A 21,364-nucleotide genomic window follows, 5' to 3' on the forward strand; every position below is an offset into this window, starting at 1 on the left:
ACTAGAATAATATCTATTAGAATGCTAATTGCTATTGCATCGTTGTACAATCTAGAAATTCATCAAATGCATGTGAAAACCGCTTTCTTAAATGGTGAGTTAGATAAGGAAATTTACATGGAACAACTAGAAGGATTTTCTGTTCCAGGAAAAGAAAAGAAAAGAAAGTGTGTAAATTGGTTAAATCATTATATGGTTTAAAACAAGTGTCAAAACAATGGCACGATAAATTTTACAAGGCAATGATGTTAAATAGATTCAAAATTAATGAATGTGACAAATGTGTTTATATTAAAAACACAAACAATGGTTATGTTATAGTATGTCTTTATGTGGATGATATGCTCATCATAGGTAATAATAATGACATGATTAAAACTACCAAGAAAATGTTGAATAAACATTTTGACATGAAAGACATGGGAATAGCTGATATAATATGTGGTATGAAAATTACGAAAACATCAGAAGGTTATGCTTTGTCACAATCACATTACATTGAGAAAATACATGATAAATTCAGCAAAGATGATGATCATCTTGCTAGAACACTTGTGGATGTTAATTTTATTCTTTCTAAGAATATACATGAAAGTATTTTTCAATTAGAGTATGCCCAAATTATTGGAAGCTTAATGTACTTGATGAACTGCACTCGCCAAGATATAGCCTACACAGTAAGTAAATTAAGTAGATATACGAGTAACCTAGGAGTAGAACATTGGAAAGCAATTATAAGAGTTTTAAGATACCTCAGATTTACTCGTAATATTGGGCTGAATTATACTAGATATCTAGCAGTACTTGAAGAATACTGTGATGTAAATTGGATATCGGATATTAGAGACTCAAAATCCACCAGTGGGTATGTCTTTACTCTTGGTGGGGCGATTATATCTTGGAAATCTTCCAAACAGACTTGCATTGCTAGGTCTACTATGGAATCAGAATTTATAGCTTTAGATGAAGTTGGAGAAGAAGCAGAATGGCTTCGCCACTTCCTTCAAGATATTCCAATGTGGCCAAAACCGATGCCTGCTATATGCATACATTGTGATAGTCAATCAACAATAGGTAAAACACAGAGTCATATGTATAACGGTAAATCACAACACATTTGTCGTCAACATAACACCATGAGAAAACTATTCTCTAATGAAATTATTTACATTGAATATGTGAAGTCTAAAGACAATATAGCGGATCTACTAACCAAAGGGTTAGCAAGAGAGTTAGTTGAAAATTCATTGAGGGAAGTGGGACTTAAGCCTAATAAATAAGAGTTACCACAACGGAAACCTAACCTAGTTGACTGGAAATCCCAATATCTAGGTTCAAAGGGACAACCAAGTTGTATATGACTCATAAGGATCACTGGGGAGTCCAACTTCTATCCATTTCTATGATAAAATAGTTACGTCTGCAGCGTTTTAGGTTAAGTAATACTTTTAATGATTCTTATATCTAGGTATACCTAGTGGAGTATGGCAGGATACTCTTTATAAGAATCACCTATATGAGTGTGAATTGGGCCAGTTCTATAAGATTTGTGAAGTGCTACAATTCTCTAGAACACTCATGAAAGACCAGGTTGTTTAGTGCCAAAATGAACACAATAGTGAGAACTAAATTGTGTCTGGTAAAATACTGTGTGAGTTCTATTGTCTTGGTTTATACAAACGGCTGAACAGTTCAAGACATGATATTCACTAGTTAGCTAATAAGTCCGATAGTGTCTCACAAGGGAAGGTTCAAAGCCAAAAGCTACCTATCCTTTGTAAAATATTTCTAATATCTGTACTCTCTGTAATTAGATCATGTTGTTGCATTTTCTCTTCGTCAAATTCCATTCATGTGGGGAATTGTTGGAAATTTGGTTTTTATAGGCTTATTTTGGGCTAATTATGAGCCCAAAATTGAGTGGGTCCCACACGTCTTTTGGGGTGAGTCTGAAGAGGTGACGTGTTCCTTGCTGCGTGGCAAGTCACACGGTAAAGATGATTCGTCAAAACCATTTATGAGTGAATTGGAACTTGATGTCGTTTTCGGGTTCGTGGAATGGACAATTAAAGAATTAAATGTGGGTTTTCTTGTAAGGCTTGTCCCACATTGAAACTTTAAGAGAGCTTGTGTATTTATATAAGTTCTAGGTGGCAACACTTGGGTTCGGCCCCAAGGGGCACCCTAATTTTGTAGAAGGGAGGAGTTATGGATAAATGGAACCTTGGCTCAAACTACCACACGCTCGTGCGTGTCGCCGCCGCCTCCGCCCGTCTGACCCGCCGTGCCGTGCCAGACGCGGGTGTGGGTTGTGGGTCGGGTCGGCTCGAACATTAATTTTTTAGACAAAATTTATTTGAATTTTTTCAAATTCTTGCAGGAAATTATTTGAATTTCAAAATGTATTTAATTCAAATTTGAATTCAAATTTGAATTCAAATTTTTGTTCAAAATTTGTGCCTCTTCCAAATTCCACGACAGATTCAAATTTCGAACAAATTGAACTGCCAAACAGATTCAAAACTGCCCAGACAGATTCAAATTTGCCAGTAGTTTCCAACAGATAGAAACTGCCTAGCAGTTATCTGTTTGCACCTGTTTTGTTTAAAAACAGATATATTCATTTGAAATTGAACCTGTTCGGACAACCTCTGTATGCCTACAAAAACCAGCCATTTCAACAGTCTTTGGTAATCCGAAAAAGATCCAGAAAAAAATTCTTTTCTTCCCAATTTTGCTCTTTGGTTACATTGTTCTTCATATTATTTTTAGGAAAAAATTCAGAGAGTTTAGAATACAAGTTTTGTTTACCGTACAAATTGTTTGGAGTGCTACTACAATTTGTGAAGATCATTGTATTCTGGGAGATAGACGCATTTTATCCGTAAGCACCGTAACTGAGTGAATCTTTCTTAAGGACAAAGTGTCACATACTCGACTTGATCTTTTGAAATTTTATTCGGTTCGGTAAAATAAATTCTATAAGTGATTTATTTATTTTTATTTGATTTAGTTTCAAATTATTTATTTTGCACAGAAGATTGTTTCAACAGATATCGATAACATTGGTTTTCCCTTTTGACTCAAAGCCAACCCACTTGAAAATTGTGGAGACAAGAATTTCGAGCTTGAGTGCGAGAACAATCGGACAATACTATACTTGTATTTTAATAAATACTACGTCTAGGCGATCAACTATGATCAAAACAAAATCAGAGTTGTATATGTAGGGATACAGATGAATAATTGCTCATCTCTTCCTCTTCATCAGGCCCAGCCCTGAGATTTCCGGGGCCCAAAACCAATAATCAACTAATAAATTTTTGGAGTCCTTTACATTTTTTTTTCATTGAATGGAAAAAAATGAAAAAAAGAAAATGAAGATAAAAGACAAAAGATTTGTGTCAAAATCACAAAAAATACTTAGTATTACACTACAACAACTAATAAGTGTCATTTGATTCTCGCTCTTCTTGCATTTTTAGAAGAAAATAAATCAATCATACTTGCATGATCTAATTTTTTTTTTTTTTTTTTTGCAAAATCATTTTCAATGGATAACAATGCTAATTATTTTAAATGGGCCCTTCAATTTTTTAATGGGTCAATTTATTTTACGTTAGTTTGGGTCTTCCTTAAATTTTTTTTTTTGAATTTAAAACATACGTAATATATTACAATAAACTATAATAGGAGTGAACACTTTTTTTTGGTCTATTTTTAAAGGATAATAATGTTAATTTTTTTAAATGCGCCTTTCAATTTTTTAATAAGTCAATTTATTTTAAATTAGTTTGGACTTCTTTAATTTTTTTTGAACTTACAATATACTTAATATATTATACTAAACCATAATAGGAGAGCCCATTTTTTAGTCTATTTTGAGGCGTCCTTAGGCCTAGTTGACCCATGCCAAGGACCGGCCCTCATCTTCTTTCTTCTACTTATCCTGACATTAGCCCAATAGGTCTGTATTTTTTTTTATCTAGTAATGGATTTGCAATGTTTTGGAGTTGTGAAAAACCAGTAAAATCTTCTCTCTACGTAGACACTAATAAGGGCAAATTATATATACCTCCCTCAAAGTTTAGTTAAATTACAGATATCTCTTTGTGATTTCAGAAATTACAGATACCCTCTGAGGTTTATATTTTCATAACAATTTGCCCCCTAATTTGTTATACAAATATAACCTTCAGGGGTATCTGTAATTTTTCAAACCTCAGGGATATCTGTTATTTTACTAAACCTCGAGGAGTATATGTAATTTGCCCCTAATAATAGTAGTAGTGCTTATTGTAAAATTGGAGGAGGAGGAGGAAAGCATTCCTATGGTGTGGTCGGAGGCCACGTGTGGTGTTCAGATGTCGCAAACTTGTGCCGCGTCGACATGGTTTTTCCGGCAAGGCAGTTGCAGAATGAATACGGTAGAGAACGTAACATGACGAGCTTGTTGGAGGTCCACAACGCGTTGGCTGATGGATTTGATCTTTACTGGGGTTTCGACAACTACCAAACAATGCAGACGTCAGGCGCGTTGCTTCTCTAAATATGATCAATATGCCACCGTCGGCGCATGTCGAAATTATAGTGGTTGTCTATACGGAATTTTGGCCTTTCTAGGTGCGTGATTCCCAAACCCCCTTTTTTTTCTTTTCTTTTTTTTTAATAATATTATTTTTTTGGAGGCAATATTCATTTTAATCATTGTGATTTGAGGCGAAAGCACTTTTCTTCTATATATAGTTCAAATATAATTAGAAAATTCTATATGATTTTAGACTTAGACCAAAATACAACGCTTAATACTATTAATTATAGATATGAAATGATTATAATATTTCAATATCTTATATATTTTTTCTTATTTTTTTTCCCTCTCTTCCCTTTTATACACATAATTTTTAATGTCTTACATTAATCCAATTAAATCACAATTAATTATAAATTTTTAATTTTTTAATGTAATTATATTTTATATTAATCCTTAATTATATTTTACTTTTTTTTAATTAATACATAAATCTAATTCTAGGTTTGGAAAAAATGGGATAAAATTGTCTTTTTATTATATTAATTTCACTTTATTTTTTTAGAAAACCAAACTCATTCTAAAAAATAGTGTGTGATACACCTTCTGTTAATTTGGATTAAAAAAAAGAGATTAAAAATAGCACTTTAATCCAAAATCACGAGAATTCTTTATGGCTATATTTCAACAATAGGAGGGTAAAATGCTTTAACCCCAAACCACAAGGGGATTAAAATGAATTTAAGCTTTTTATGGTTTTATAACAAGCTTCATTATCAAATAAAAATATAGGATAAAATCCATTTTACCTCCATATGATATGGTTTAATAGCACTTTATCCCTCTATTTTTTTTTTAAAATAATCATATGTTCCCATGTGATTTTGAACTAAAATGCAACCGTTAATACCGTTAACTATAGATGTGAAATGATTATAATACTTTCAAATCCTATATTGTTTGTTATTTTTTTCTCTCTCTCTCTCATTACTTATACACATAATTTGTAATGTCTAGTATTAATTCAATTGAATCACAAATAATTATAAATTCTTAATTATTTATTTTAATTCTTAAATTTTTATTCTAATTTTAATTTAATTATATTTTAGATCACAATTAATCCTAAATATTTAACTATTTATTGTAATTACTAACTTTTTAATCTGATTTTAATTTCATTATATTTTATATCACAATTAATCCTAAATTGTTAATTATTTATTATAATTTCTAACATGGTAATCCAATTTTAATTTAATCACATTTTAAATCAATTCTTAGTTATTATTTATTTTATATTGGGCTAATTATACTAATAGTCCCTGTAGTTTGGGATTTGTACCACTTTAGTTCCAGACTTTTCAATTGTGATACATTTGGCCCTAAATTTTGAATTTTGTTCTAAATAAGGACAATCAAAGATATTTCTTTTGCAAATGGTCTATTTCAAGGGTAAAGTCGTCATACAATTTATTTTATATTGGTTAACTTGTATATTGTTTGAAATGTAATGGCCTTTTATTTTAATGAATAATATTGAAACTTTCTTAGTTATAAAGCTCTATTTGGTTTGGTTTTCAAAAATTTTTTTTAAGAAACAAAAAATTAAATTGGTAAAAAAAATTGCAAACTCATAATTTTTTAGGGGAGATTATTGGAAACTCCCATTTTGGAGAGTTGTAGTCTACCAGGTCCTTTTTTAAAATTAATACACGTCCAAGTCCTATTTTTTTGGTAATGTGATCCGAAGGATCCCATTATGTAATTATGGAATGGTTTTTCTGACTAATGTACCCTTTTGTGTGTGGTTGGAAACGGTTTTTGGAAGGGTGTTTGAATTATTTTGATTACACTGACTTCGGCGTCCACTATGGGAAGATCAAGTGTGGCCAGATTTTTAGGGATGACGAGGGTCATTAGTATTTGAATGTTGCGTGCTGGGGGGTAGAGGTTATGGTGTGTGAGTTGTGTGGTGGTGTACTCAGTCGTCTGCTTCTACGTTGTTCACCGTCGGGTTGGGTTCTTCGATTGCAGCCACAGTAATGTTGTTGGGTGCTTGTTATGTGTGTCAATGGCATTATATTCGGGGGTGTAAACGTTGTCACGATGTTCGCAATGTTGGTGGGGTGTAAACATATGTATCATTTTTCGATGTTTACATCCCACAAAAAATCGATGTGCTCGATTGGTGTTTGTGGAAACCATAACAGTTGAATTTTTTTACATTTCCCGATGTTTACATCCCACAACTAATCGATGTGTTCGATTGGTGTTTGCGGAAAGCATAATGGTTGTATGGTTGTATGTTTGTATAGTTTGTCAGTGTGATGTATGTAGTGTACTTATAATGCGAAAGTGACGAATGTGATTTTCCATATTTAATCTTCATTTTTCATTTTGTATTGATGCAGGAATGGCGGACAACATCATGCTGTTGTGTTCATACGGGATTGAAAACGTTGCCATTATGGTCCGTAATGATTTCACGTTTAGCATTTTGGTTGATCATATTTCCAGACGTTTTGGTGGGCTGCATACTGATTTGACGTCCATGTCATTCAAGATTCCTGGGTACAATAATTTCAAGATGGAAAACGATTCCGATTTCGGGAACATGGTATGTCTCGCTAGGTCTTTTCGATTGGATCATATCGACCTCTATGTGGAGGAGCGTGGTGAGTCACGGGGGCTCAAATGTGGCAAGGGTGTCAACGACGTACTCGATGACATAGTTAGTGATGTCGGGGAAATGGCACCACATGTTGATGAGGAGTTTGATTTGTTACCTAATTTTTGCCCACATTCCGGCAAAGTGTTATTGTCGGCGGATTGGGTATATGGCATAACTAACATCGGACAATGTTTCGAGGGTGGGGCGGATGAATTTCGCAAGGTACTCGGCAAATATGCCATTGAATGAGGGTTTCAATTTAAGTTCACAAAGAACGACTTAGTTCGAATTACGGCAGAATGCATGTTTAAGGAGTCAAGGGGATGCCCATGGTCCATCCATGCGAGGGTGTTGAATACGAATGGATATTTTTACCTCAAAAAATGGCACCATCAGCACACTTGTGGTGTCGCTGTGCGTACTGACCGAAATCCGCGGATGGGGTCCGAACTAGTTGCGGATGTTATTGTAGAACGTTTACACGACAAACCATTGACTCGCCCAACCGATGTTAAATATGATTTCAAAAAAGAATATGGTTTGCAAATTAGTTACCGCGTAGCTTGGTTGAGGGTTGAAAAGGCGAGATGAGGACTTTACGGTGATCATTCGATGTGGTTTGACCAATTTCGTTGGTATAGCAATGCCGTCGTTTCAATAGGCTTTTCATATCATTCAAAGCATCTATTGATGGGTTTAAGCACTGTCGGCCGCTATTGTTTTTGGATGGTACCTTTCTGAAAAGGCGATTCAAGGGGCATCTACTTGCGGCAACCGCAAAAGATGGGAACCAAGGTAATATACTCACTGTGCACGTTATCCATTTTTTGGATTCATAGATTTTGTTATTTATTTTGCTAGCCGATTGGGATTGGACATCAAACGTTGGTAACTATATGTTTCAACGGCTGGTAATTAATTTACATGTTATGCACACAGGTTTGTTCCCGATTGCTTTTGCAATTGTTGATTCTGAAAACGCGCAGAATTGGGCTTGGTTCCTACAGAACCTAGCTAACGTTGTTGATGGGGATCGGGTTTTGACGTTTGTTTCGGACTGTCACGTCGGCATTATAGAATCCATGCCTACTATCTTTCCAACGGTCCACCACACTTTTTGCATGCAACATTTACAGAGGAATCTGAAAGACAAGATGAAATATGTTAACAAACTATACCGCGTCGGAATGGTAAGTAAGTTGCGTGCTTGTGCATATGCACCAACCGTCGTTGCCTTCAATGAAAAAAAAGATTCTTTCATACAGTCAGGTCGGCACATCGCTATAAATTTCTTACAAGATTTAGAGCCGCAACGATGGGCTAACGCATACTTTAGGTGAGGGACACCATACAATTCGAAGTTCATTCTTTTACACAACCTTTCATCGTCTACGGGTTTTTTCTTTTGTTGTTATGTCACACACCCATTTTTGTCAGTCACATTTTTCAGGGGTAAACGTTATGGTGAGATGTGTTCCAACGCCGTTGAATCATTTAACAATTAGATAAAAGAAGCACGCAATTTTCCAATCACTCGTTTGGTTGATGCAATCAAGACACAGATAATGAATCAGATGTCTGAACGTAGGGGAGCTTCAAGTACGTGGACTGGTACCATATGTCCGGTCATGGAGTCCAAACTGGACAAGGCGTACAAAGATGGAAGGTCGTGGATAAGTCAGTCGAATGATGACGTGTTCGAGGTCCACTCACACCCATCAGTGTTGGTGGACATTGGCAAGCATACATGCTCATGCTTCCAATGGCAAATCAATGGGTTTCCTTGTCAACATGCAATGGTTGCCATCCGCAACAGTGGCAACGACTTGAATGCATTGGTTGAACCTTATTTTCATGTGTCAACCTATCAGTTATCATACTCACACACCATATATCCAATCCCAACAGTTGAAAAACCACACGCTAACCCGGAAAATTATGTTATTCTACCTCCGGTAGTGCGACGACCACCTGGTAGACCAAAGAAGAAATGGATACCGTCTAAAGGTGAAGAAGTGCAAAAGATTCGATGTGGCCATTGCGGCCACCTGGGAAACCATAAAAGGAAGACATGCAACGAACCAATATAGTGCCAACCATTGTGTGGTCACGTTCATTTTCAAACTATTTCTACTTTTTCTAATGTTTTATGTTTGTTTAGTCCTATGCAATAAGATATTTTAGCTTTAATTACAAACTACAATAAAGTGGTTAGTTCGTTTTTAATGTTGGTGTTACGTTTTAAGATTCATATCATGTTTTATTCATTTTGTTTAAAATTTTGGCCCTTCCCCTTTTGGTGTTATGTTTTACTTTCAGATTGTTTGTGTTCTGTTAAAAAAAAATTAACAGGTTTTAACATTTTTGGCCCTTCCACATTAGGTGTTACATTTGACTTTCAGACCATGCTGTTTGTGTTCTGTTCAAACAAAATTAACATGTTTCCAACGAACAAACGATGTCTTTTCTTTTGGGGTGTCACATTCAAATTTGCTGACATGTCTTCAATGGCAAATTCATTGGACTCATTTCACGCATAACTCAGTGACTCCACCCACATGACTATCCAACGCCCCATTACCCAATCCTCAATGTAACAACCCCAGATTACATACTCAGTCCCCACAACCATCAGTCCCCAAATTCTAATCAACTTTCACACCACAAACAACGCAACAACTACTCCTTCATATTTCCACCAACAAACACAAACACAGGACATTGTAGTATTGAAATTATGAAGCTGGAATTATGACGACTACTTTGTAGCAAATCAACCCACACAAAACAGTTTCGCTCTTTTGAATTGGCGCCTATAATTTCCAGACGCATTGCGACTGTAGGTATACGAGGACATCACAACGTATCTTCCAAGTCACTTCAAATTACATATTCAACAAAACCAACCAACAACTAAACACACCATACTGAACAATTAAATGAAAAAAACAGGAGCATTAATGATCCAACGCCAGCCACCTTCATTGCATGTCTCCACTGTTAACCACAACACCACATCAACATGAGTCCATTACCCAAAAACATCCACCCTAATTATAACTCAACATTTGTAATTCATTAGCCCATAATATAATAGACGATGATATCGCAATCATGCATATTGTTGACAACCACACCATGTACAACAACAACCATTTCAGACCTAAAAGTTGCATGCAACAAACATTTCACATTCATTAGCACATCAATATGAGTCCATAATTCAAGTTTGGATTATTCAAACATAAATGCTGCACGCAATGAACCAAGTTCCAAAAACAATAACTTGCCCGACAATACTATCTCACACAAAACGTACCATCAAAGTTACTGCCATTGATTTTCAAAACAATTCCAATAAAAAACTAAGTTACCCAACAAAACAAAACAAAAAAAAACGAAGGAAATAAACCAAAAACAAAACACTACGTGATGAATTCAGCCACATTCTGCATTTGCCATGTTCAGTAGCCCCCCTGGTAGGGTTATCCACAAACGCTTCCACTATCGTCGCCCGCGCTTTGACACAGTTCGTACCTTCCATTGTTTTCTTGATCCCATTGTGATGGACATATTGCCTCATAAGGTAACAGACAATGACAGCGCAATCAGGCCTATTGTTGACAACACCACCACGTACAGCAACAAACATTTCAGACTTAACAAATGGTAATTGTAACAAAAAAGTAATAACTTAAATTTACAAAGTACACGTACGAATCGAATCGCTGTTGTGGGGAGTCTGTTACTACTTCTAGCACACTATCCCGATCCTGCGTTAACACCACATTTCTGCCACTGCTTGAAAGCTGCTTTTCCCATACAAACTTAACCACATTTTCTTTCTGCCACATTTTAAAAAACACCGTCATCATGTAACATTACACATTCTTACCAACACAAAGAAAACAAAACTTCGGTAAAACATAAGCCACCTGTGAACTTACAACCTCAAATCTTCCAACCAAACTTACCAGCACCAACGCCTCGTTGTAGTGTGTCTTCCGACCCGGGGCGCGGCCTAATTGAATTGTAATGCTTCCAACTGCCAACTTCTATGTCATAAACAACTAAGGTCCAGTGTGATTTGTGGCATATAGGGAAATGCCAGAACCTGCAACCAACTGAGGCACGCATGTTGGCCTCGAGATACCGATCCCTTGTTGTTTTGCTTACGTTATTCACCATACCCTGTGTTCCAGATAGTTTCCAATTATGTCAACCAACACCAAACTCCCCAATACCCACGTTTACAAACATGATCTTCCAAAAAACTTACCAAACAAATGCTACTGAAGAAGTATGACTTCTCTGCAAAAATCGCATCGGCAGACAACACATTCTGCTTATTCACCAGAAGCTCTGTACATGCGTCAATAACCTGTCATCAGCCAAATTTACACATCAGCAAAATGCAATACAAACAAAAATTTGACAAAGAGCTCACAGGAAACACAAATGTGTGCAACGAGTGTGTGTGTGGGGAGGGGTGTTTAGGCAAAACCAAATGAAACATGCATTTTAATCATATCATATAGGTTGCCACGTACATTGCCCCTTATCATGGATTGTCATACTAAATTTTTGATGTCTGAGAAGTAAACAAATACATCCCTACTGCTTCCAGTCCACATAACAGCCCTGCAAATGAACCACCCTGTAGTCAAGCTTCAAAAAAACACAACATATATACTGTAAATGTGACACGTGACTTACTCGTCTCCGTCTCGGTCGTACGCGTCGCTAAGTTTACGTTTCATTGTTTCATTCACTAATTTCCACACAGCGAGATGATTATTCAACCCAAACCCCGACCTTTTCTTCTCATGTTCGCCAATCCCATCAATATCGATCACATCATCGCACAACATAATCTCACAATTGCCTCCACCATCGCCTTCAACACGCTACCCATCATTTGAATCCACCTTGCGAAGCCGCCCACGCAACATAGGGTACTCAAATTCTGGTAACCTTCTCTCTCATCTCACTTTTCCTTTTATGTTTCAGACAAATGAATTCTGTAACGCAGTTTCAGTCTGCACCTCATCTGACACTCCCCTAACAAGTTATAGTTCTGGGACATCCACGTCGTCGTCTGCACACTTTTTAGTAACCACATTTACGCCCCCAACCACGTCTGCCACCCCCGTGGCTTCATTCGCAAAGCTGAATTGCCCAACAGCATTTTGTGTCACATCGTGAATCACTTCCTCCGCATTTTTTTCATTAGCAAATGCAAATGAATAATAAACGTCCTCTTCAACATCTGCATGCGGACTTCCTCTAACAGTACAACTAGCTTTTTCTCCAATTTGCACCTCAAGCCCAGTTATGGTTTTCCTCAGATCGCTGATAACATTTGCCAGCCGTGCAATTTCGCCTTCTTTCACCTTGAGGCAATCATTGAACCCAACAAACAAGGTCGACGCTTGCTGCTCAAGTGCCTTCGTTAATTTCGCAACTTGGTCCTCTAATTTGGCAATCACAAAATCTTTTGCTTTCAGCTCAGACTCCAAAACAATGATTCTTCTTTGTGCATTGTCTGTGTTGGAAGTAACGGGTACACCGTCACCACTTGGGCAACGCCGTACATTGCCTTCTGCCATCTCGTTTACCCAATTTGATTTACCACGTCGCCGTTCACATACTAATTGTGTGCCCACAACAACACCATCGCTAACCCCATCACCAAGCACACCACAACCACCGTTTGCATCTTTAACAGTTCCATCGGTTGCCTCACATTCCTCCTTATCCAAAGTACACACATCATTCACATCAACAAAGTCGTTGTCACCCAACTCCATCTCGGTACATCCCCTGGACAGTTATGCCCTCTCATACGCCGTGACTTGTAATCTACCCGGCCTGACCTGTTCAACCATGCCATATTCACACAAATTACACACCTATGCGTTCATCAACATTTGCATTCCATTACAGTTCACACAACAACAAATGTGGGACTTAAATGGGGAAGGGTTACTTGAAATGCATCACCATCTGTCAACGTCACCGTACGCATCTTCGTTAACAAAACACTAACATTCTATTTCAAGAATCTAGGGAACACATTGGGGTTTACAGCATCCACTAACATCGTGTGCTCACACAGGAAATACTATAAACCAACATAACAAATTCAATAAACGCATTCTAACACTACAAACAAACGCAAATTCGACAAACAATAACGTAAATCTCAATATCACACATACTAGTAGTACAACGACGCATCCAGTTACTTTTTCTGGTGTACGATGGAACTTTTTAATTGACCCCATCAGTGCGCTCCATATCGTAGCAGTCCAATTATACAGTTTCATAGAACTCAATTTGTCTATCAGGCGAATAAACGTCCAACTCACAGATTCGCCCGACGTAAAAAAGAAAAGTTTGACACATACGTACAGCGTTAACAGCTTCACAACATCTTCAACATCTAGGGGAGAAGTGCCACGAACTGCATCAATGAATAGTGGTTTCACGAGCTTTGAACTAATGTGGCTGGACCCACACCTCCGCTGAATGAAGTCGGAAGCCAACCGGGGCCTAGATGCCATCACCAACTGCAGGTCACCACATTGCAGCCCAAATATCAGTCTAACATCACTTTCCCTCAGTGTCACCATGCCATTTCCAATCCGAAACGACCCACTGCTCGGCATGTACATTTCAATCAGCTTGAATACTAATTCATCACATTTTCTGAAATCTTGTTGCTTCAGATTAAACAATAGCCAGAATGGTGTTTTTTTCATATGGATACGATGGGCCTCTATCAAACCTGATGTGGACACAATCTTCACAATTCCTGCAATGTTTGACTGATAATTTAATCGCATTTTCTGACATTTTGGGCTTCCCGCCACACTTCTAAAGGGTTTCACCTGTTTGAACAATATTCGTCCTTGGATCCTTGGCCCAATTTTCTTCGAGGGTGAACCAGGAACAACACGCAGAGGCGTCCTGTCTCCTGATTGTGTCCATGGACTCGACGTTCTGACACCTACTACACTACAAAAAACCAGCCAACCATCATATTCCAACACGAAAATGCGTAAAAACAACAATCTTGAACAACCATCAAAATAACGTACACACACAACAACAACAACAACCTATGAATGTCATACATCCAATTTCTTGCAAAATATTACGCATATATCAACTAATGAATATTGTGCATAAAACACACTCATGTACCACACGAACATTACAACTACAAACCCCCCTTGCCCACAACATGTACATCACGTACCCACGCCATGTCCAACGTTCATAGAGCTGATAATGATAACTCCAACAAACATAACACATAAACCACCATTGTTCTCTTACACCCCCAACCATGTAACAATACAACATTTACGTTACACCCCAATAAACAACCACCACACCAGCACCACATCCAAATAACCGTAAAAAACAAATAACAACCACAGCCCAAAAAACAACCGTCGAACAAAACACTACAACGTGTATAATCACAAAATGTGTGGCACACTGCAGAACCAACAGAACCCACAAAACAATCACCCCAAATAAAGCCCAAAGCTTTCCCCCTCCCCTACTGTTTCCAATACCACCAATCACCCACCCCCCACACTTATCTGAATGCTGGCCAATCCAATAAGTGGTCAACCATTCAAAAACCACATCAGAACAACGACCTAACAGTATCCCGAAAACAAACTCAAACATAAACATAACATTGCAACTATGGTTGTGTACACTGTTTTCATAAAATAAATTTCAAAACACTTTTTCCCCAAAACACAATATTAAACCACATGCCAACATCGCACCAGTAGTAGCCCAAAACAAAAACAAACAATATATGACATCACAACACACACACACACACACAAACACAACACTTATTTCACAAAACGATTTCCAGAAATAGAGAAAACTTACTGTTTCGCGGAGTCCTAATCGTTTGTGGGATCTTCAGAAGCACAACGCAGTGTATCACATTTGTTGCAACCACAACGGCCACACTTAAAAACTAGTAAATATCTTTGCGTTTTGGATTTGGGGGGATTTTTGGAGAATTTTTTGGCATAAATCACTCAATCGGAAACGGTTCTACCCAATATTTACATTGTCAAATGTGGGATCTGGCTACGCGAATTACGAAGACAACGCGATTCTCTGATTTTGGAAACAAGTCCGTTTCCAAACCCTACACTACTCTCATCACACCATGCTACCCGCCGTATTACTCAGTTACAGTACAACACACTTCAGAATCAAGGACTCAATCTTCAAAGACTGTTCGTAATGTGGGCCTTCAGAGATGGGGCCTTGCGTTATGATGTGGGCCATCCAAATGTGGTTCGCGAAATTGAAGTGGGCCATCAACTTCTATTTGATCAACTTGATGTGGTCCACCAAGTTGTGTTTTCTACAAAATAATGGGTTGTCTTCAAATGTGGGCTTCAAAAAATGATGCGGGCCACCACCGTGTGGGTCATCAAAAATGTGGACACCCCTACATACACTACTAAACCCTAAAAAAGCTATAGTAAGCTTTCCCCAAACGTTACATACACCCACATCAATCAAACATAATATCACTAAACCAAAAACAATACATTCATGGGAAAGACTGTCCACCCCCAAATAATGGGACATTTGGGTGTACAAAATTAAATATGGGACTGATTAGATTACAATTCCACCTTTTAGGATTTATGGGTCAATTCCCCTAATTTTTATATAATTTTATCTTTTGAGAAGGTAGAAATAATTTATTAAAATATTTTTTTTTATTTTTATTTTCGTTAAATTAGTTTCTATTTTTTAAAGGTCAAAACATGCAATAACTTTGATTTCATTATTAAACCAATCTATTAAATTAAAAATTTAAAACTAAAAATATTTCATATATTAAACTTATCGATTACACATTAAAAGTTTAATAATCATTCATTATATGGTAACCATCCAACAATATCTATTAACAACAAATACAACCACACATTACATAATCATCATCCAAGTACATACCAAAAATTAATTTGGTAAAAAAATAAAAATCTAAAAGATTTATCATTTTTATATTACATGATCATCATCCAAGAGCATACTAAAAATTAATTTGGTAAAAAAATAAAAATATAAAAGATTTATCATTTTTATATAATATTATATTTGGTGGGTAGAAAAAATTTTAAAATATTTTTTTGACATTTATTTTTGTGAAACTAGTTTACATTTTATCAAATTGATAATTTTGTCTTTGAAATGGAGTAACAGTGTCTTCAATTGTCCTTATTTGCAATGAGATTAAAAAATTAGGGTCAAATGTATCACAATTGAAAGGTTAAAGACCAAAATTACACAAGTCCCAAATTATATAGACTATTAGTGTAATTCACCCTTTTGTATTTTATTTAATTATATTTTAAACAAATTATTAATTATCTTTTATATTTTAGATCAATTATTAATTACATTTTGTTTCATTTTAGTTAACATATTAATTTAATTTTAGGTTTGGAGAAAATAGGGGTCAAATTGTCCTTTTGTTGTATTAATTTCATTATAATTTTTCAGAAAACAAAACTCATTCTAAAAAATAGTGTGTGTAATAAACCTTCTGTTAGTTTGGATAAAAAACGATAATACTTTAGTCCAAAACTACATGGAAACTTTCTCACTATATTTGAATAATATAGGGGTAAAGTACTCTAATCTCAAACCATAAAAGAGCAAAATGAATTTAACCTATATATATATATATATATATATCTATAGTACATCGCTAAAAGGGGTGCATATGTATGTACTTCATAATTTTTTGACAAAATTTCTTAATATAGACTATAAAATATAGTAACTTTTCTCACCATAAAAGTTAACTGTAACTTTTCATAATTTCATTATTTATAATTTTAGGGTGTATATTATAATTTCATTATTCATAATTTTAACACAAAGTATCATATTACACACCTCAAACATCCATAACTTTCATCACTGAAAAAAAGAAAAAAAAGAAAAAAGAAAAAAAAGGAGAAGGCTCAACTCAAGTCCATTAATTTGTTTTGGGCTTTTTTTGAGCCTATTTCGACTCCAACTTGGTAATCCAAATCATTTAAAGTTAGTAATTTTTTAGGAGATTATCTTTATAAAAATTAAATTAATCGAATATCAGTAACTATATATTTAAGTAAAACTTATTCTTAAAAAAAAATAGAGGAAAAATATGAAATTGATGATATTTCTTTTTTTAATGATAAATATAATTTGAATATGATTATTAATAGCCTATCAACTTATGTTTTTGTATCAATAATCGACTGAGGTGCTAAACTTTGAATGATTTGCAACACCGAGGCGACGTCAAAATGGGCTCAAAAAGCCTAAAACTGCACCATCCATGGGCAGGAGATTAGCCTCCTCTAATATATATAACTTTACTATATATACTTTTTTAGGGGTGCATGTTGTACATTTTTTTTAATATTACAATAAAATTCAATACAGGTACTTATATACAATTAGGATTTTTGTCTTTATCCTTTAATAAAAAATTATAGGGGAAATTACAAAAAAAAAAAACCCCCTAGGGTTTCGTGTATTTTTTAAATTAAACCCCATAGTTTCAATTTTGACAAATTAAATCTTGAAGTTTCTTCCGTATTTCAATGTGAACCCTCCGTCTATATTCCTTTGATTGAACTAACAGAATTTGAACAAAATTCTCAGATTCAAGCACACATGTTCAAATACTTGTATCTCCCTCGTCGTAATTCCGTTTCGCCTCATTTTTGCGTCATTGGATTCACCTCATTGCCTAGTTTTCATTTCATCCCTCATACGTCTTGTTCCACATCTTTTTTGTGTGCTGCTGGAACTCTAAAAGTTAGAAAAAAAATAAGATTTTTCTCTCTTAGAAAAAATTTCAGATTTAAACGCACATATTCAAGCACTTGTATCTCCTTTGTCGTAACTCCGTTTTGCCTCATTTTTGCATATTTGGATTCACCTCATGGCCTAGTTTTTGTTCCACCCCTCATAAGCCTTGCTCCACCTCTTTTTTGCATATTGTCGGAGTTTCGAAAGTTGGCCAAAAACAAGATTTTTTTTCTTTGTTTCTTTCTTCGTCTATCTTATATCTCCATACTTCTTCCTTCTTCCTTCCTTTCCACAATTATTCTCTATTTTCCTCTTCCTTCATGGCTCTTTCCCAACTCTTATGTTTCTTTCCATTCTTGTAAGTCATACACATTTATACTCGACGCCACCGCCACCAATGGAGGTTCGGTGGCCACCATGAGCTCGGTGGAAGGGCCATGAAGGAAAAGGAAAAAAGAGAATAATTGTGGAAAGAAAGTAGGAAGGAAGAAGCATGGAGATAAAAAAAAATAGAGGAGGGGAAAAAAAAGAAAAAAAAGAAGAAGAAGAATAAGGTGCATGAGGGGTGAAATGAAAACTAGGCCATGAGGTGAATCCAACAAAGCAAAAATAAGGCAAAACAGAGTTACAATGAGGGAGATACAAGTGCTTGAATATGTGGGTTTGAATATGAAATTTTTTCCCAAAGAAAGAAAAATCTTATTTTTTGGCCAACTTTCAGAGCTCCAACAGTATGCAAAAAAAGGTGGAACAAGGCTTATGAGGGGTGGAACGAAAACTAGGCCATGAGGTGAATCCAAAGATGCAAAAATGAGGCAAAACGGAATTACGACAAAGCAGATATAAATGCTTGAATATGTGTGTTTAAATCTGAAAATTTTCCTAAGAGAGAAAAATCTTTTTTTTTTTTCCAACTTTCAGAGTTCCAATGGCACACAAAAAGAGGTGGAACAAGGTGTATGAGGGATGGAATGAAAACTAGGCAATGAGGTGAATTCAACGACGCAAAAATGGGGCAAAACGGAGTTACGACGAGGGAGATACAAGTGTTTGAACATGTGTGCCTGAATCTGAGAATTTTGCTGAGATTCCGTTAGTTCAATTAAACGGATATAGACGGAGGATTCACATTGAAACGGGGAAGAAACTCCACGGTTAATTTGTCAAAATTGAAACTTTGGGGTTTAATTTGAAAAACACACGAAATCCTGGGGTTTTTTTTGTAATAAACCCTTACTATATGTATATGCATAGAATTATGTTGAAATAAGAAATTACATTTGAAAAGTGAGTTTTTCTATTCTACATATTAGTGAGGGACGGCAACGGGGGGCTCGAGGCAGGGCCGGGGATCACACTCCCTGTCCTCAATCCCCGATGGTGAAAATTCCACCATTCTCGGTCCCGATTCCGATCCTGATCCTGATTCTCGATGGGGAACTTATCACTGTCCTCCCTTCCGCCCCCGCCCCCTAACGGGGATTGGATTTTCTCAACCCCGAAAATTCCCTGGCCCATCATGATCATCATCATTATCAACATCAACAACAACAACTATAGTTTACAAAATCATTATCAATGATGATCATCATCAATATCATCAACAACAACAACAACAACATGTATATCTATATCTATATCAATGATGTTGATCTAGTAAACATCTTGAGAACTAGTGTATATATATATTACCTCAGATGAAAGAACAGTAAGAGAGGGCTAGAGGGCAACCAGTGAGAGAAGAACTGTGGCGGTAGATCTGGAGATGAGGCAGTAAACGGAGGTGTGAGAAAGAGAGAGAGAGAGTGGTGGTGGTGTCGGTGACGGTGGTGCGATCAGCGGCTGACGGTGGTGCTCAGAAATGTTTATCGTGGCTCAGATCTGGAAGGAGCTCTTCGTCACCGATCTCTCTCTAGACTTCTCCATCATGGCTCAGATTTGAAAGGTGCTTAGAAATGTTCATCTCTCTCATAGAGAGTAGAGGAAGAAGAACGAGAGAGAGAGTGAGAGAAAGAGAGAGAGAGAGAGAGAGAGAGTGTGTGTGTGTGTGTGTGTGTGTGTGTGTTGAGATAGATATTAGATATAATATAATAAACCCTAAGCATATATATGTATATATATATACGGGAACTGTTCGGGACTATTCGAGATGGGGCCAGGGGAATCTATCACCGTCCCTGGCTCAAAAATCATCGGGGATTCAATTTTCAATACCATCCCCGGCCCTATAGGGGTAATTTTCGGGAAAAACCCATTCTAATTGAGGTTGGGGGGTTGGGTCCCCGTCGAGCCGAGTTCAAATTGCTATCCCTAGTGATGAGTTGATATCACCCTTACAAAAATACAAAAGATACACATGGTGTATCTTTATTTGTAGAAATTCAAAGTTCTGCACAGCTTATTTGTACAAATTAAAAAACAAGAAGCTAGATGATAGACAATACAAGGTTGTGAATTTAAATGAGGAATCAGGCTTTGGGTTTAACTAGTTAATTTCTAGTAGTTTCTATTAGTCTCATGTTCTCTTTTTCACATTAATATCCTCTATATATCAAGGGGACTAGTAATGTTTTTGATCTCTAACACTATTTATTCTTTCAAAAATTATAGATGGGTTGAAATATGGCTTGAAGTGTAAATATTCCCCCTCCTCCATCTATATCTGTTTCATTTCTAAGCAATCACACAACGTTTATTTCAAATTTTGTCTAGAAGAAAACACAAAAAGCTCCCTAGGGCCAGACATCGCCTTCGTAATACTGATTCATTTTCTCAATTATTTCACAAATCTGTGATACTTAAATTTGACTTGCTTGATTTGATCATTCTAGAATTGTTTTAAAAATTTATAGTGCAAATTATCATTTTCACCCTCTGACTTTTATTCTTCTATTTTTATTCTTATGTTTTATTTTTTACTTATTTAAAATAGTCAGTGACAAAGAAACACCTTAAAATAAGAGTTTTTTTTTTCATAGATCGGCATTAAAAGAAGAGTTAGAAATCTAATACTAAACTAACATAATTAGAAGATATTTAAAAAACAAGGGAAAAAAAATTGTTTGCGCTCCAAAATCTCTAGACTGGAGAGTGTGGTTCGAGTCCATGGGTCTTGAAAATGCAACTCTGTTGGTAAGAGATTGGTTAGATTGACCCCAACACTCTATAGATCAGTTGACCTTCGTCCTTCAAGATGAACCTGCAACAAGTCCAAAGGTTCCAAAATGGAGGGTGTCCTTCCCGTAGACCCTTCGATGATCAAGTTAGATGAGAATGTAGTTTGAATA

The 21,364-nt window shown here is 36.1% G+C and overlaps 2 protein-coding genes across 2 annotated transcripts; one reads left to right on the forward strand and one right to left on the reverse strand.

Annotated features, from left to right (window-relative positions):
- The first annotated feature begins 4,390 nt into the window (after nucleotides 1–4,390).
- On the forward strand, nucleotides 4,391–9,295 carry LOC145797561 (uncharacterized). Its single transcript, XM_082884944.1, has 5 exons — nucleotides 4,391–4,532; nucleotides 6,946–7,427; nucleotides 7,847–8,000; nucleotides 8,145–8,395; nucleotides 8,711–9,295. Exons 1-5 carry the CDS (start codon nucleotides 4,391–4,393, stop codon nucleotides 9,293–9,295), a joined length of 1,614 nt encoding a protein of 537 aa, XP_082741070.1.
- Nucleotides 9,296–10,380: 1,085 nt separating this feature from the next.
- On the reverse strand, nucleotides 10,381–13,887 carry LOC145796826 (uncharacterized). Its single transcript, XM_082882095.1, has 2 exons — nucleotides 11,180–13,887; nucleotides 10,381–11,050 (listed from the first exon to the last, which is right to left on the reverse strand). Exon 1 carries the CDS (start codon nucleotides 13,013–13,015, stop codon nucleotides 12,275–12,277), a length of 741 nt encoding a protein of 246 aa, XP_082738221.1. The 5' UTR covers nucleotides 13,016–13,887; the 3' UTR covers nucleotides 10,381–11,050; nucleotides 11,180–12,274.
- Between the last annotated feature and the right edge of the window lie 7,477 nt (nucleotides 13,888–21,364).

The sequence above is a fragment of the Camellia sinensis genome, chromosome 8 (assembly GCF_055761805.1).
Source record: "Camellia sinensis isolate YWXY chromosome 8, ASM5576180v1, whole genome shotgun sequence".
Lineage (NCBI taxonomy): Eukaryota > Viridiplantae > Streptophyta > Magnoliopsida > Ericales > Theaceae > Camellia > Camellia sinensis.

Bases quoted from the DNA above. Each gene is read 5' to 3' on its own strand.
- LOC145796826 (XM_082882095.1), bottom strand. From the start codon at position 13,015: ATGGAGTTGGGTGACAACGACTTTGTTGATGTGAATGATGTGTGTACT.
- LOC145797561 (XM_082884944.1), top strand. From the start codon at position 4,391: ATGGTTTTTCCGGCAAGGCAGTTGCAGAATGAATACGGTAGAGAACGT. The intron at 4,533-6,945 runs GCGCGTTGCTTC...GTATTGATGCAG, and splicing joins CCAAACAATGCAGACGTCAG to GAATGGCGGACAACATCATG. The intron at 8,396-8,710 runs GTAAGTAAGTTG...TTTAACAATTAG, and splicing joins AACTATACCGCGTCGGAATG to ATAAAAGAAGCACGCAATTT.